Raw genomic sequence first — 16,550 nt, 5'->3', positions numbered from 1 at the left:
CTTTCATACGTCCTGTCTCATCACTCAGGGGACTGTAACTCCAGGCTTGGGGCTGGGACCCTGCACGGCCGGGGTCCCTCAGCCCTCCCGCCTGTCTCCACCCCTCGCTCCCCTTCAGTGCACTCGGGCCACTCTGGCCTCGCTGCTGTTGCTCCAGCCGGCCCAGGCTTATTCCCACCTCAGGACCTTTGCACCTGCTTTTCCGTTTCCCCACGAGGCCCCTCCTCAGATCTTCACAGCCGGCTCCTTCTCCGTTCAGGGCTCAGCTTGGACGTTCCCTCCTCACACAGGCCTCCCTAGGCTGCCCCACCTACGGGAGCCCTGCACCCCCAAATCAGCCCTTCTCACTCTCGGAAACACCCTGCTGTGCTTTTCCTCATGTTCGCAGCCCTGCGCACTGGCCTCCTCCCTGCGGGCAGGGACCTGGGCCGTCTTATTTCCGGGTGGGTCTCCAGTGCCCGGAACAGCACCTGGGCTCAGCAAACACTCAATGATGGTTTGGGGAGTGAGTGGACCGGCCGCCCCTGCCAGGGCCCCTCAGACACTCACCCCGGAGGCCGAGGTCCCCAGAGGGTCTGGGGAAGGGCCCCTGGAGGCTCCCGTTGACGGTCACCACCTGCTCGTCCCAGAGAACCATCCGGCGCAGGGTGCGGTCCCGCGGGCTCCCTCCTACGAGGTCTGCAGGGCCAGGTCCCCGGGGACGGCGCCGAGCTGGAAGAGAAGGACGGCCCTGGGTCACCGGGCAGCCTGGTCCCCGCTGCTGCTCGCGGCAGAAAAGAAGAGGCGCTTCCAGAAGAAAGACAAGGGACGTTCGTGGGTCACTAGCAGGGTGTGCGGGCCCGGGGCTGACCGTGCGCTGCACGCGGGAGGCGCTCCTCAAATGCTTCGCGAGCAGGCACGGGGTGCAAAGACAGCCCACTGCCCCGCTTGACGCAAGACACCCGTTATTCCCCGTCCTGCGGCCGGCGGCTCCCTCCCTGGTCCACGCAGCGGCCCGAAGCATCTGACCTCATCACTTGGGCCACGTCCTCAAAAAGCTTCCGATTTCAGAGAGAACTAAATCCAAACGCCTCCCTGCAGCTTGCCACGAGCCCACGTGATCGGCCCCCCACGACCTCCTACCACATCCATAATCCCGCACTCTGCTCCAGCCCCGTGGCCATTCCTCAAACATCCCAACTCATTCCTGCCCCAGGCCCTTTGTGTGTGTTATTCCCTCTGCCTGGAAGGCCCTTCCACCAGATTTTCAAATGGCCAACACTTGCCTGTCGGCTGGGGCTAGCTCAACTGTCACCTTCTTTGTGAGGGTTTCCTGGCCACCTAATGAGCTCCCCCGCTCTCTATCACCCCACTTTATTTTTTCTACAGTATGTATCACCATCTGGAATATTTTCTTACTGATTTAGCCACTTGTGGGGGGAGTCCGTCTCCCTACTGGATGTACACTGGGTGAGAGGAAGGATCCGCCAATCCCACTCCAGGCGAAACCCTCTGCTTCTAGAGTAATGTCTGGCCTGGACCCTAGAAAGGGCTCGATAAATAATGTGCAAGGGAAGGAGGGAGGGAGGAAGGGACAGATATAGGGACCAGCTGACAATCCATTCCGGCGACTCTCGCCGACTCCACAGCCCATGACAATTTCTCTTCTCTTGAAGCGCTGCCCCAGGAGCCCCCCAGCCTCGGGGGAGCCCCAGGAGGCCCCCAGCCTGGCTGCCCTCCAAGCACCTGGGGGAAGGTCTGCTCCAGCCTGATGATCCTGGTGAGACTGGCGTTCGCTGTCACCAGCCGGGTGCCCACGTGGACATGACGCTCTTCCACCGCCACGAAACCCGCGCTCTGGGCCTCCTGCTCGGAGTAGCGCAGCTGGGTCGGAGGAAGCGCAGGGAGAGACTGCGTCATTGGTTCCTGATGGGACGCTCACATCGATGCGGGCTCCAGGCTGGAGGCTCTGGCCCGACACACCCACAGCTTCCCGGACTGGGTGAAGTCTGATGAAATGAGGGTCCCGAGCCTCGGGTTAGGCTAGTGGGTGTGCCCATGCCAACAACCTCTCCAAGCCCTTCAAGCTGTAACACGGACTTGAAGGCAGCTACTAGCCCGGGGCTGTCAGGCAAGAATTCTGGTCGCGTTACTGTCGTGGACAGCAGGGGGCAGTCTAGCGCAGGGATCAACACACAGGCAGGGCCTGCAGACAGGTGCCCATTCTGGCTCTATGGCTGTCACAGGGGGTGGATGACCTCTGGCTAGTTCCTTAACCGCCTGAGTCTCTGCTTTCTAACCTGATAAATCGGGATAATGACACATTTTATTAACGTGTTGATGTGCAAAGTGTATGAAATCATGTGCTATCTTCCAGACTGGCTACGTAACAGAATCACTTAGGGCACTAGGCACAGATATAGATTCTGGGTTCCTACCTACAGCTTGTCAAAACAGAACCTCTGGGAACAAGGTGGAGAAATGGGTATTTTTACATTTTTTCTTAGAAAGAGCCTGCATGCAAGCAGGGGTAGAGGGCACAGGGAGAGAGAATCTTAAGCAGGCTCCACACTCAGTGCAGAGCCCGATGTGGGGCTCAATTCACTATAAAATTGTTCTAATTTTCCAGTGTCTGAAAAGTTTAATAGTAAAAATATTGGGGGGGGGAATAGGTACTGGGCGGGAGACAAATTTCTAAATCAGGGGTCCCCTTTGGGCCAAACTTGGCTCACTGCTTGATTTTGTAAATAAAGTTTTATTATAACAGCCACGCCCACTTATTTACATATAGTTCATGGCTGCTTTTTTATTACACTCTCAGTGCTGTGCATTGCAACGGAGCCCATACTGGTTTTAAGGGCTAAAATATTTACTATCTGGCTCTTAAGATCTGCAGACCTCTGTTCTAGATTAAGAAATTGAAAAAGAACAATTAAGTACCCCGGGTGATCCTGCAGAGTGTCCTAGATTTAAAACGAATTAAAAACAAATTGAAAAAACCCAGCTTGAAAGGACATTATTGGGGCAACTAGAAAATCTTATTATGGACTCTATATTAATAATAGTATTACTACATCACGTTACATTTCCTGAGTGCTGTGCTTACACTTTGTTATATAAGAAAAGAGACTTGTAATAGGAACACTCACTGAGTATTTATAAGTAAAGTGGTGTGATGTGTCCAGAAACATGTTTGGATCATGTCTCAATAGCACAGAAAAAAATGTACGTGTGTGTGTGTGTGTGTGTGAGAATATACAAATATACCTAACAAGTAAGTATAAACAGAAAGTCGTAGCAGGATGTTAACAACTGGGGAATGTTCCGTCCCACAATAACTTCCCTGTAGGGTGGGAAGTACACACAATATGGGGGGGTGGGGGGGAGCTAGGAGTTCCCTGAGTGATGGTGCATCTGCAAAGAAGCTTGGCCAGGACAGGGCCTGGCACACAGCAGGGGCTCTGCAAACATGCAAACAGAGGCGAGTGAGCCCCGGGCAGGGAGGACAGTTAACAAAACTGGGTGGCCAGGAGGATGGCGACCCGCTGGCAAACGTAACCACAGGTCACTCATTCCGTCAGTCAGCATCTTGCCCGGAGCACCTACTATGTGCTGGGCCCAGGGCCGGGGAGGCCCCCCAGAAGCTCCTGATCTGGCCTGAGTTGCAGACAGGGACACAGGTCATGGAGGGAGGGGGGGGCACACCAGCCTGGGTCCGCCATCTACCCCCAGGACCCTCAATGCCACGTGCAGGCCAGATGCGTGACCAGGGGCTGCGCCGGGGGTCCCGGGGGAGAGGAGGCTTTGTGGGCAAGGGCGGGAGGGCACACAGAGAGCCTGGGCCGTGGGAAGACCAGGGGGCACCCGGGAGGCCGATCCAGCCGCCGGGAGCGCAGCAGGCCGGCTGAGACGGCGCTTGGTGCCCAGGCCTCCCCTGCTGGGGCTGCAGGCCTGGCCCAGGAATGTAGGCCTGGGGGTGTCTGAGAACGCTGGGCCCAGAGTGTCCGAGGGCAGCCCACCGGACAGACGTGGGCGGGGTACACGCCCCTGCGGGCCCCCCAACTCCGGCCCCCACAGGGCTTCTGGAACCAGTCCGGGCTCGGGGGCGGCCGGGCACAGTTACCTTGGCAGAGGCTGAGGCTCGTCTGGGGCAGCGGCCCAGGAGGCCAGGGAGGCAGTGCTGGCCCGAGAGGTGCAGCTCTTTGCTGGAAGGAAGGGAAGAGCAGGGCTGAGCCCCGGCACCAGGGCACCCCCGGCGGGGCCAGACCCCAGGCCAACCCCCCAGCAGAGGGTGGGGGGTCCACCACCCTGGCCAGGGCCTGGGGAGGGGCGATCACAGGCCCCAGGCCCACATGGTGCAGTGGTCAGGGCCGCTGTCCGGGGCCAGCTGACACGCATTTCAATCCCTGCCCAGCCTTTGCCTGGCGCTGGCAGGTTGGGAAAGTTCCTCAGTTGCCCTGAGCCTCCATTTCCCCTCCGCATAAGGAGCTAGAGCGGTACTGGGCTGAGGGTCTTCTGCGGAGCTTTTTTTTTTTTTTAATTTTTTTTTTTTAATTTTTTTCAATTTATTTCTAGGAGAGAGAGAGAGACAGCGTGAGCAGGGGAGGGTCAGAGAGAGAGGGAGTCACAGACTGAAACAGGCTCCAGGCTCTGAGCTGGCAGTCAGCACAGAGCCCGACATGGGGCCCGAACCCACAAACCGCGAAATCATGACCTAAGCGAAAGTCGGACGCTTAACCGACTAAGCCACCCAGGCACCCCATGCGGAGCTCTTGAGGCTTGGCCAGCGGAAGCCTCAGCAGGGTCTAGACGGCAGGACTCTAAACCTGGGCTCGCCCCTGGCAGCCGTGTGCACACAACACGCTTTCCCCAGGCCCCTCCAGGCTGGGGTGCTCACGGCTGACCAGGGCTGCAAGCTCCGGGCTGCCGACCCTTTCTGGTGGCTTGTCCACACTGTGGTGTCACTCGTGGCCGTGGGCTGAACTGTGCCGTGAGCAGCCTCGGTGGCCTCTGCCCGCCAGAGGCCAGTAGCTCCCAGCTCCACCGACCACAAATTTCTGCAGATGTGGCCAAACGCCCCTGGGTGGGCAGACTCACCCCTCAGTGAAAACCGCCGGTCGGTACAGCTCACAGCTGGCTTGCTCACCCCCCTCAGCGACCCGGTACGAGCGTTGGAGCCTGGGGGTCGCCTGACTTCACACACGTGCGTGAGGCCACCAGACATGGGGCCGGGCACGCAGCAGGTGGACAGACTGAGAAGCTACAATAATTGCTTATTTGAATTCGAGGCCTAGGATACATTTAGTTTGAAACCAGGAGCTCCTCATCCGTGTCCTGCCCCCACAAAGGTCAAGGTTATTTTTATGAGCTGTGTGACCTCAGGTGGGTTGCTTTGCCTCTCTGATCCTTCCTTTGCACATTTGTGCAGTAGGGCTGTGGGGAGGGTTCAAAGAGGCGCTGGGGGGTTAGAGGTCAGCACCCGGTGGGGCTCTGCCCATCTCTCCCTCTCTTCTCGGGGGGCCCCCAGAGCGGCAGACAGCCCCTCACCTGAGCACCCAGCTCTGGCCACGTACATCGAGGACCAGGCTGGCTTGAGAATCACAGGTCAGGCAGAGGGAGGAGCGCACCTGCTCCTCTGCCCAGAGCTTCTAGAACACGAGCTGAGGAAGCAACAGGCTGTGAGGCAGGGGGAGTACGGAGGCCTGCGGACCCTCCCGAGCCAGGCCCCACCCTGCAGTCCACGGTGCACCCCCCAGGCCTGCCCCCGGACACCAGCAGAGACTGGGCGCAGCCACAGCTCCCCACCACCGGGCCCGAGTCTGCGCAGAGGGGAGTTAGATGAATTCAGGGGGAGCGGGAACCAGCCCACTCAGTTGGGGGGGTGCAGTGACACAGACCCCCTGCAGGGGGGGACAGGGCCCCTGGGAACAGCCTCTCCCCAGGGCAGAGTGGAGTGGGGGCAGGGACTGCTGGTCATTTGCTCCGCAACAAGAGGTTGAGAATGAGGCTTCCGGAACGTGCCGGTGACTCTCAGGGCAGCCAGAGGGCTCGGCCAGGAAAGGCGACTATGCCAAGTGACAGGGCCGGAGCCTCACCCCATGCAGGGGCCACAGTGGTCCCTCTTCTCAGAGGCGGGAGGGCCTTGCGGGAAAGGGCCCGGCTGCCGGCCTGAGTCCCTTTCGCTGCCCGCCTGCTAGGTGACCTTGGGCAGGTGGCGCACACTCTCACGTGTGACCCAGAAACGGTGAGGACAGTGATGTGGATGCTCTCCTGGGTGTAACTGATCTAACTCTCCATCCTCCCCCCACCCCCACTCTCCCCACCCCGGGCTATCAGTACAATGCTCCTCCCGTTTCAGGAGGAGCCTCAGGGCACAGAGAGGCTCAGGAATCCGCCCCAGGCCACACAGCCCGCAGGCGGCAGAGCTGGCATCCGACTCCCAGAGCCTCAAGCCTGCCTCCGGTGGGGACTTAGGAGGAGGAAATGAGTCAATGCACAGAAACCCCGGCGCTGAGCCCCCGGCAGGTGCTCCACAAACCAAAGCTGGGCTTTCCCTCGAAGGCGAGACCACAGGGGCAGAAAGAGCACCGGGGCGGGGCTGGAACTGGGGCTGCGGGAGGCCGGCCTCACCCCCACCCCCACCCCCACCCCCGCGGCTGGGGAAACACGCTCAGCAGACGCGCTGCAGCTTTACAAACCGTAAAGCGCTGGAGAGACAGGCGGCAAGAGCATTGGCCGGTCGCGCACACAGCAGCTCTCCGGTCCCGCACACAGCAGCTCCCGCGCACGCTGGGAACGGGACGGAGCGGGGAGAATCAGGGGGGAGGCCGGCCCGGCGTGGGGAGCGGGGGCCCGTTTCTCACCTGGCTGGCGGAGGGCAGGCCCAGCCTCCGGAGAGCGGGCACCGCGTGTCTGGCATTCACCACCAGCTCCAGGGCGCCGTCCGTCGGCCAGGCCACCAGGGCCCCAGGTCCACGCCAATGCCATCGTCCCATCCGTGGAGGGCCATGCCGGCCTGCATCTGGGTCTCTAAGGGCAGAGAAGGGGATAGGCTGCTAGGGACTTGGTTCGCCCCCTTTCCCGTGCGGGATCAACCCCAGGCAGGGCTTTCTTCTTTGACCATTGGGACATCGTCCGGCAGGAGGCACCCCCTCCGCCCCCATGGCTGGCTTCCTCCCCTGGGGGTTGCCGCCCAGCTGACACCCCTGACTGTCCCTCCGGAGCCCCTTCCTGCTCCCTCCCTGGGGAGGGTCAGCCCTGCAAGGACGCAGCCTTTACTTTGCTCCGGGCTTCACCCCTGCACTTAGCACAGCCTGGACACACCCCGGGGTCCTGGGCTCTGTGAAGGAACGGATGAATGAAGGCTTCTCTCCCGATTTCCAAAACATCCGATCACTATCAAATGATAGTGACCCGCTGCTTGCCTGGCCCAGGCCGGAGGGCCCCCAACCCCCGGGAAGCTCTGCGGTGCCCAGCTGGACCCCAGCTCATCTGAGCAGGCAGGGGAAAAGCAAGCCTCAGTGGGGAGGGGAGGAGGATCCAGGACCTTGCTGCTGCTTCTTTTTGGACTTAAACTTGTCCCACTCCATCAGAAAATAGTCACCCAGGGTGAGCGGATGAAGCCTTGCCTATGTCAGAGGCCAGGTTGCTGGGGGGTGCAGCTCACAGCCGCCGCCTGGGACACCCGGCCCACCACCCGTAAGCCTCGATTTCCTCATCAGTAAAGCGGGCACAGCCACAGCCTGCCTGCTTTGAACGACAAGATGCACAGAGATACCACACCTGAGAACACCCGGGGCACACAGACCCCATGAAGCCTTCTCCTCCTTCCCTCCCCATGCAGTGTCCAGCCACATGCATCTGCTGGGGTGGGGGGTCCCGAGGAGGAGGGACACACATCTGAAGGGGCCCCAGGTTCCAGAGCCCTGAGATGTTTCAGACCGTCAGGGACACCGAGAATGTCAACACCAGGCAGAAGATGCCCCCTAAGGGGTTGGGACAGCTGAACGTGGATGGCAACGCGCAAATAAGGAGTCTCCCCAGCTGCAGGGCGCTGGGTCGCTCTGGAATGACTGTCCCATCATTTACCACCACGTCCCAACAAACCTTTCCTCGGAGCAGTCCGTGCGGTCAGTCCCTCTGTCTGTTCCAGGTTCTCACTCAGGGGCCAAGGGTGGAAACAAAGATGACCCAAATGATGGGAATCCCCGCAGGGGTCGCGTCCTCTGCAATCTCCATGGGGTCAGAGGGGGGCTCTGGGGTCACACTGCCCGGATTCAGGTCCTGATCTCATCGTTCAACAGCTGTGTCCCCTGGGACAAGTGACTCAACCTCTCTGAGTCCCCACTCCTCCCCTGCAGAACGGGGGCCGTTACTGACCCCTACCTCAGAGATTCGTGAATTCATTCAACAGATGTTTAATTAAACACCTACTATCGTCCACTCTGGAAGTCAGGTAAAAGTCATCCCTGGGTCCCTGTGGAGTGCACATTCTCATGTGGGGTGGGCAGAAGACAAGCAACGAGAAATTAAGGTACTTAGTAAGTATGTTAAATGGTATGTTAGAGCGACCAAGCCAGGAAAAGGGATGGGGTGGGTTGGAGAAAGGTAGAGGTGCAAATAAATAGGGTGGGTGGGAAAGGACTCACTGAGATGACGACTTTGGAAAAGTAACTGAAGGAGGTGAAGAATGCAGTCAAGCAGCTATGCAGAGGAAGAACCTTCTAGGCAGAGGAACAGCCTGTGCAAAGGTCCTGAGGCAAGAGCAAGCCTGATGTGTTTGAAGACTAGCAAGGAGTAAAATGAGTAGGGGCCAGCAGACTCTGAGGGTCAGAGGCCCCCCTGTGGGCTTCGACCTTCCCTTGATGAGAATGGATGTCTGGGCAGACTCAGTGAGCTCCTGTGTATGGAGAGCTTCCCTGGTATGTATGCAGTAAGCACTCAATCAATGCTCACTCTTATTACTGTTACCTTCCCTTCCCCCTCCATCAAAAGTTAAACGGTTCCTCCCTAAAAATTATGTTGAAGTTGTAACCATGGGTGCCTGTGACGACGACCTGATTTGGAAGTGGGGTCTCTGCAGAGGTCATCAAGCTGACAAGGTCGCGCTGGAGTAGGGTGGGCGCCGATCCCATGTCTGGTGCCTTTATAGGAAAAGAGGCACAGAGCGACGGGAGGGACGTGGCCACAAGCCGGGGCACCGCTGAGTGGAGAGGCCAGGAAGCACTGTCCCCGCAGACCCCCGAGCTCTGACCTCTGACCTCCAGGGCTGTCCAAGGACAGGCGTCTGCGCTTTCCAGCCACGCGGTTTGCGGTGCGTGGCTGTGGCAGGAGCACGTGCCCCGCCGCGAATCGAGCAGGGACGCCCTGGGTGGTTCTGGAGCTCGGGACCCAAGGGGGGCCCCGGGCGCCTTACCGTGTGCCCGCAGCCGGGCGCGGACACGGGCCGCGCGGGACCCCCCCCCCCTCCGCCGCATGTAGCAGGGCCGCGCTGCTGTGCTCGCTCCAGGGGCCCGCGCGGTGTTCGGCAGCTCACGGAGTAGTTCAGGGAGGCGGCCCCGCCGAGACGCGTCGCGAGGGCTCAGAGCAGGAGCGGCCGCCAGGAGCGCGCACGGGCGCCCGGACCCACGCGGGGGAGCGGCCGCCGGGAGCGCGCACGGACGCCCGGACCCACGCGGGGCAGAGGCCGCCAGGAGCGCGCACGGACGCCCGGACCCACGCGGGGGAGCGGCCGCCGGGAGCGCGCACGGACGCCCGGACCCACGCGGGGGAGCGGCCGCCGGGAGCGCGCACGGGCGCCCGGACCCACGCGGGGCAGAGGCCGCCGGGAGCGCGCACGGGCGCCCGGACCCACGCGGGGCAGAGGCCGCCGGGAGCGCGCACGGACGCCCGGACCCACGCGGGGGAGCCGCCGCCCTGCATGGGCCGGGGGGCTGCGCGGGCATAGAGCTCACGCCCCGCCTGAAATCTCCTTAAGTTACACATAGTTCTTTAACTTTTTGTACTGTGGTCAAATACACATAATACTTACCATTTTAAGTATATTTTTAAATGTTTGAGAGAGAGAGATAGACAGCATGAGTAGGGGAGGGTCAGAGAGAGAGGGAGGGATTCCCAAGCAGGTTCTGCACTGTCAGCGTGCAGCCTGACGCAGGGCTCCATCTCACCAACTGCGAGATCATGACCTGAGCCGAAGTCAAGAGTAGGATGCTTCACCGGCTGAGCGACCCAGGAGGCCCGATCCCTTGGAATTTCTTGAGCAAGAGAAGCACCTTGTACTCTAAGGAGGGGACTCTCGGTGGCCGGCCACCGGAAAGACCACGCCTTCGTTACAAGTTGGAACCTCAGTGTCACCTCGCCTCCAGGGCCACGTGGAGGAGATGCTCACCATCCACGCTGGCCGTCATCCTGGCCGCCACGTGCTGTGGGGCGCTCTGCGCAGAAGTGAAGCCATGGGTGTCCCTCGGACCCGCTACACCGGCACCCAGGCCCTCACCCACCTGGAAGCGTCCGTGGGGAGGGGAGGCCCCAGCGCCTGAGGCCGGGCAGCGTGTGGGCCAGGCTGGCACGGAGCAGGCGGCCAAGGGCCGAGGGTGGCGTCCAGCTGAGCCCGGGCGCCCCGCACTGCCATGCAGGCCGAGAAGCTGGAAGCCGCATGCATGTGTGACAGGAGCATCTCTGCCGCCAAGGGGAGTCCTGGGGGCGAAAGGAACCACCCACATGACTGAGGCGCCCCCCAAAAAAATTTTTTTTAACATTTATTTTTGAGAGAATGAGAGAGCACGCCCAAACAGGGGAGGGGAGGGGCGCCTGGGTGGCTTAGTCGGTTAAGCGTCCGACTTTCGCTTAGGTCATGATCTCGCGGTTCGTGGGTTCGAGCCCCGCGTCGGGCTCTGTGCTGACTGCCAGCTCAGAGCCTGGAGCCTGTTTCAGTCTGTGACTCTCTCTCTGGCCCTCCCCTGGCTCACGCTGTCTCTCTCTCTCCTAGAAATAAATAAAAATACTAAAAAAAAAAAAAAAAAAAAAAAAAAAAAAAAAAAAACGGGAGGGGGGAGAGGGAGAGGGAGACACAGAATCCGAAGCAGGCTCCAGGCTCTGAGCTGTCAGCACACAGCCCGACATGGGGCTCAAACTCACGAACTGTGAGATGGTGACCTGAGCCGAAGTCGGACACTTAACCAACGGAACCACCCAGGCGCCCCAAGGATCGACTCTTGATTTCAGCTCAGGTCACGATCTCACAGTTCAGGAGATCATGACAGTGCGGAGCCTACTTGGGACTCTCTTTCTCCCTCTCTCTCTACCCCTCCCCCACTTGTGCCAGCACGCTCTCTCTCAAAATAAACAAGCATTAAAAGAAAAAAGACACATGAGGAGTTTCATTTCTATTAATGGTGGGGGAGGGTAACTGGCCCAGCACTCCCAAGGTAACAGTTGTGAACTCTGGGCAAAATTAAGAAACGGCAGCCATCTCAAGTGACCGGAGAGGGACTATAAACAGGCAGACCCTGGGTGGGAGGTAACACTTGGAGGAAATCACCAGCACCAAACGAGGTGTATGTTTTCACTCTCTTTGGTGCCATGAAGGTGGACGATGTTCGGACAGTCATCTGCAGTCTAACTGATTAAGGAATCTGAGAACAGGGTTGCCTGGGTGGCTCAGTAGTTAAACATCAGACTTCAGCTCAGCTCATGACCTCACGGTTCGTGAGTTCAAGCCCTGCGTCGGGCTCTGTGCTGACAGCTTCAGATTCTGTCTCCTCCTCTCTCTCACTTGAATAATTTGAAAAAAAGGCATATAGAAAATATCCTTCAAGAAGGAAGGGAAAACAACATTTTCAGACAAATCAAAATGAAGGGAATTTACTGCTACTTAGCTTGCCTTCCAAGAAATGCTAATGGTGGTTCTTCAGACAATTTTTTTTAACTTTATTTGAGAGAGAGAAGCAGAACGCAAGCAGGGGAGGGGGCAGGGAAAGAGGGAGAGAGAATCTCAAGGAGGCTCCATGCTGTTGATGAAGAGCCCAATGTGGGGCTCGAACCCAGGAACCGCGAGATCATGACCTGAGCCTAAATCAAGAGTCAAATGCTTAACCAACTGAGCCGCCCAGGCGCCCCTAAAGGTGGTTCTTTAAAATGACAGGGAATGATACCAGAAAGAAGTTTTGATCTATAGGAAGGAAGGAAGAATACTAAAAATGCTGAATACGCAAGTACAAAAGACTACTTAATTTCTCTTCATGCCTTTCAAGTCAACGTGACTAAAGCAAAAATTCTAATACTACGTAGTCGGTGTACCCTATGTAGGTCTAACACAGGAGGCAACCACAGCAGAAAAGGTCGGGTATGAAAGTCTAGGTTCTTACAATTTATGGGAAATGCTTCAATACAAATGGTACAGAGAATGTTAACTAACAGAAAGAGAAGTTTAAAGAACAATAGATAACTTAAAGCTGAGTTCAGTTTTTTTAATTCAGCCCAAAGAAGGCAGGAAAAGAATAGAGGAAGAAAAAATATGGGGAAGCAAAAAACAAAGAGCAAGATAGTAGCCATGAATTTAATTATATCTGTAATTCCATTAAACATCAACCGACTAACTAGTATAATTAAAAGGCAGAGATGAGCAGGCGAGACATAAAAGCAAAATCCAGGGGCGCCTGGGTGGCTCAGATGGGTGAGCCTCCAACTCCTGATTTCAGTCCAGGTCACGATCTCATGGTCGCGAGATGGAGCCCCGTGTCAGAGTCTGCACGGACTCTGATGCCTGCTGAAGATTCTTCCCTCCCCCACCCCTCCCATTTGGGCTCTCTCCTAGCGTCAGATGAGAGAGACACAGCACAGCTCACAATAAATGAGTTGATTCATCAAGACAGCACGACGATCATAAATGCTCATGCACCGGGGCGCCTGAGTGGCTCAGTCAGTTAAGCATCCGACTTCGGCTCAGGTCATGATCTCACAGTTTGTGGGTTCGGGCCCCGCATCGGGCTCTGTGCTGACAGCCAGCTCAGAGCCTGGAGCCTGCTTCCGATTCTGTGTCTCCTCTCTCTGACCCTCCCCTTCTCATGCTGTCTCTCTCTCAGAAATAAAGAAAACATTAAAAAAATAAATAAATAAATGTTCATGCACCAAATGCCAGCAGGTCAACATACATGAGGCAAAACTGGGCAGAATCAAAGGAAGAAATAGAGAAACCCCTAATCACAGGTGTAGAGTTTAACACCCTTCTCTCATTAATGACACAGTAATAAGTCAACAAGAAAATCAGTGAGGCTATCGATCAGGACCACACAACCAAGCACCTTGACCTGACTGTTGTAGAACATTACATCCAATGGGCTAAGGCGCATAAGGTATGTTCACAAGATAGATTATATGCTACCTCGTAAAACAGGTCACAAGAAATTTTAAAAACCTAATCCTCTGACCACCCAACGCAAATAGATATCAAGAAACCACCTAGAAACTTTTCAAATATTTGGAAATTAAGCAACATACTTCTAAATAATTCGCGGGTCAAAAGAAGAAGCCACGAGAGAAACGTGAAAGTATTTCAAAGGGAATAATAATGAAGACACACAACACATAAATTTGTGGGAAGCAGCTCACAGAATCCTGAGGCGCAAATATATAGTTTCATATACTTCCATTAGAAAAGAAAACAATCTAAAAATTAACAGCTTGAAAGTCCACCTTAATAAAGGAGAGGAAATCCAAATTCAGTGTAAGAAAAGAAAGGACAGAGAGAAGAGCTAGAGTTGATGAAACTGGAAGGAGACCACTAGACAGAAAACAAAAGCAAACCTCGCTTGACAAGATCAACAAAACGGACGAAATGTTAGACCAATAAAGAGACAGAAGGACACAGAACGACTATCAGGAACGAAACAGAAAACACGCTATAGATGCCACACACAATAAAAGAGTAATAATAGATATAAAGAACCACTTTATGCCAATAAATTTGACAACGTAGCTGAGACGGACAAATCCCTTGAAAAGCGTAACTTACAAACTGACACACGATGAAATAGATAATCTCAATGGCTTTATACCTAATCATTTTCCCGAAACCTTTTCCACAAAGAAAACTCCAGAAGGCTCCATGGGTAACGTCCATCAGACAAAGGAGCATGAATACCAATCTTATACAAACTGTTCTGGAAAACAGAAGGAGGAAATAAATACTCCTTGACCTGTTTTATGACGTCAGCACATGAAGGAAAAAGAATAAAAGCTTAACAGTGGAGAAACTTGGGAGACCCTGTGTTGATCAAGTGATCGAGGCTAATGTCACCAACACCGGGTCACAGTGGGGTGCCTGGGTGGCTCCGTGGGCGAAGCGTCCCGCTCTGGATTTCAGCTCAGGTCATGGTCTTGCAGTTTGTCAGTTCAAGCCCTGCACTGGGCTCTGTGCAGACATTACGGAACCTGATCAGGATTCTCTCTCCCCTTCTCTCTCCCCCTGCCTCACATGCTCGCTCACTCGCTCTCTCTCTCAAAATAAAGAAAAACTTTAAACAACTCTGGGACGTACTGATCTCAGGTACCTCCAAATATGATGGAATATATTGAAATATGATGAAATATGAAGCTACTGCTATAGCTTCACTTGAAAGTAGTCAGGAGGAAACATCAAATAAACCCTAAAGTGGCTTCCCTGTGCCCTTCAAAAATGTAAATACCATGAAAGGGAAAGAAATACTCTATGTTTTCTGATTTTGATAGCTGCTGTAGGAGAATATGTGTAAGAAAAACACACTGCACTATTTAGGAGTAAAGAACGATCACGTCTGCAACTTAGCAAATCACAGCTCAGGAATAAAGAGTATTTTTATACACAGATAAAAATGTCACATATACACATACATATATGCATGTGCACATATAGAGAGAAAAAAAGAGATAAAGAAGAATGATAAAGTAATTATGACAAAATGTCAGGAATTCTTTGTACTATTAGATTCTTTGTACTATTCCTGCCACTTTTCTGTAAGTCTGAAATTATGTCAAAATTAAATGCATTAGAAAAAAATATGCTTGGGAAACACTGCTCCCAACCCCACCTCCTGGGTTTTCCTAACGCCCATAAGTACATTAAAGGCTCTGACAAGTCCTGCATAAGGAAGTCTATACGGTATTTTGTTAGAAGGTTCCCTTTGTCAGAAGAGGTAATAATTTCTGACAAAGGGGTGTCATCCATGTGTGAGATGCTGAAAAAGACTATCGGTGGGCTTGAAAACATGCAGGGTTTCATCTACGCCGGGTTCCATACAAAGTGCTTATCTCCAAGACCCCCAATGCCCCTGCCCCATGGCATTCCCCAGGCTCACCCTCTCTGAATGACTCCTTCTGCTTCAGCATGCCCTTGACGGTCAGGAGGTGGGGCACAGCTGGCCAGCCAGCCACCGTGTGCTGGGCTCGGCTCCGCAGGGTCAGGACCTGGCCTCGCCTCTGCTCTGAGGAGGCCCGGACGACAAGCTGGGCCGTGCTCTGGTCCACCAGCACCTTGTAAAACAGCCAAACCCTAGAAAGGAACGTGATGGGAATCAGGGCAGCGGCTCCCACTGCAGGGGGCCCGTGAGCGGCCGGTGCCTGTACCCCGCTGTCCACGCCCACCCCAGGACTGCCTCTGTTGGGCTCTGAGCCCACGGGGATGCAGTGCGTTAGCAGCTAAGATGACAGGCTTTGGGCTCGGCCAAACCTGCGTGTGAACCCCAGTGCTGCTCAGTAAGTGGGAACAGGACAACCACGTAACCTCTCTGAGCCCTGGTTTCTTCTTCTGTAAAGTGGAGGATAAAATAGAACCATCGACGTTGAGTAGATATCGCTGATTCAGTGCATCATGTGATACGGAGCGATGAGAAAATCAACAGGCCCAAGAAGCCTGGTGTTAAACTTCTCAGAGATTTGGGGCAGGGGACACGGTCCCTACTGTCCACATAGGATGTTCTCTAGAAAACACCATGCGAGCACCTCTCTTGGGGGTCAACCCAAGAAACGGGGTCAGGCCTGGTCTCCCCAGTGCAGAGCACACACTGAGCGCGTGTGTTTCCCTACAGCCTTTGCAAGTAGTGCCACAGGTCGGTTTCTCTTTGTGCATTAGCTACTAGGATGCTCAGAGCCAAATCGTAAGCTGGACTCCGAACAGCATTTTGTTTCCTAAAGCCACGTGGAGCACGTTCGTAGTCCCTCATGCTTCTTTCCTTCCGTGCCTGTTTCCTCCTGTGTTTTGACAAACGCAGGACAACAGTCGGCAAACTGCGGGCCTGGGAGCCAAAACCAGCCCTCCACCTGTTTTGTAAATAAAGTTTTATTGGAACACAGCCGCACCCATTCCTGCGCATGTCATCTAGGATACCTCCGTGCTGCAGGACAACGTGGCTGCCACCGAGACCCTACAGCCCACAGATGCAAACGCACTTACCAGCTGGCCCTGTGCTGAAAGTTTGCCAATTCCTGTTGTAGAACAACATATGTTCTTATCATCTGCCTCAAACCCTTTTCAGACCGCAGAGAAGGACAGTCACTGGGACAGGGGATCAATAGAGGGAGGGACAGCTACAGATGGT

The 16,550-nt window shown here is 55.5% G+C and overlaps 1 protein-coding gene across 1 annotated transcript in view; it reads right to left on the bottom strand.

The window, feature by feature from the left end:
• Window positions 1-16,550, bottom strand: part of LOC120232709 — a 103,963-nt gene that overhangs the window by 13,039 nt on the left and 74,374 nt on the right. Inside the window, 12 exon segments of the mRNA XM_039233574.1 lie at window positions 550-654; window positions 657-711; window positions 1,726-1,863; window positions 4,103-4,184; window positions 5,527-5,639; window positions 6,843-6,946; window positions 6,949-7,008; window positions 7,526-7,607; window positions 9,604-9,894; window positions 10,338-10,412; window positions 10,604-10,674; window positions 15,312-15,505. Coding sequence (XP_039089505.1) covers window positions 550-654; window positions 657-711; window positions 1,726-1,863; window positions 4,103-4,184; window positions 5,527-5,639; window positions 6,843-6,946; window positions 6,949-7,008; window positions 7,526-7,607; window positions 9,604-9,894; window positions 10,338-10,412; window positions 10,604-10,674; window positions 15,312-15,505 — 1,370 coding nt within the window.

Source organism: Hyaena hyaena, unplaced genomic scaffold (assembly GCF_003009895.1).
Source record: "Hyaena hyaena isolate Hyena2069 unplaced genomic scaffold, ASM300989v1 scaffold_76, whole genome shotgun sequence".
NCBI lineage: Eukaryota > Metazoa > Chordata > Mammalia > Carnivora > Hyaenidae > Hyaena > Hyaena hyaena.
This window is presented reverse-complemented; position numbering and strand designations above follow the sequence as displayed.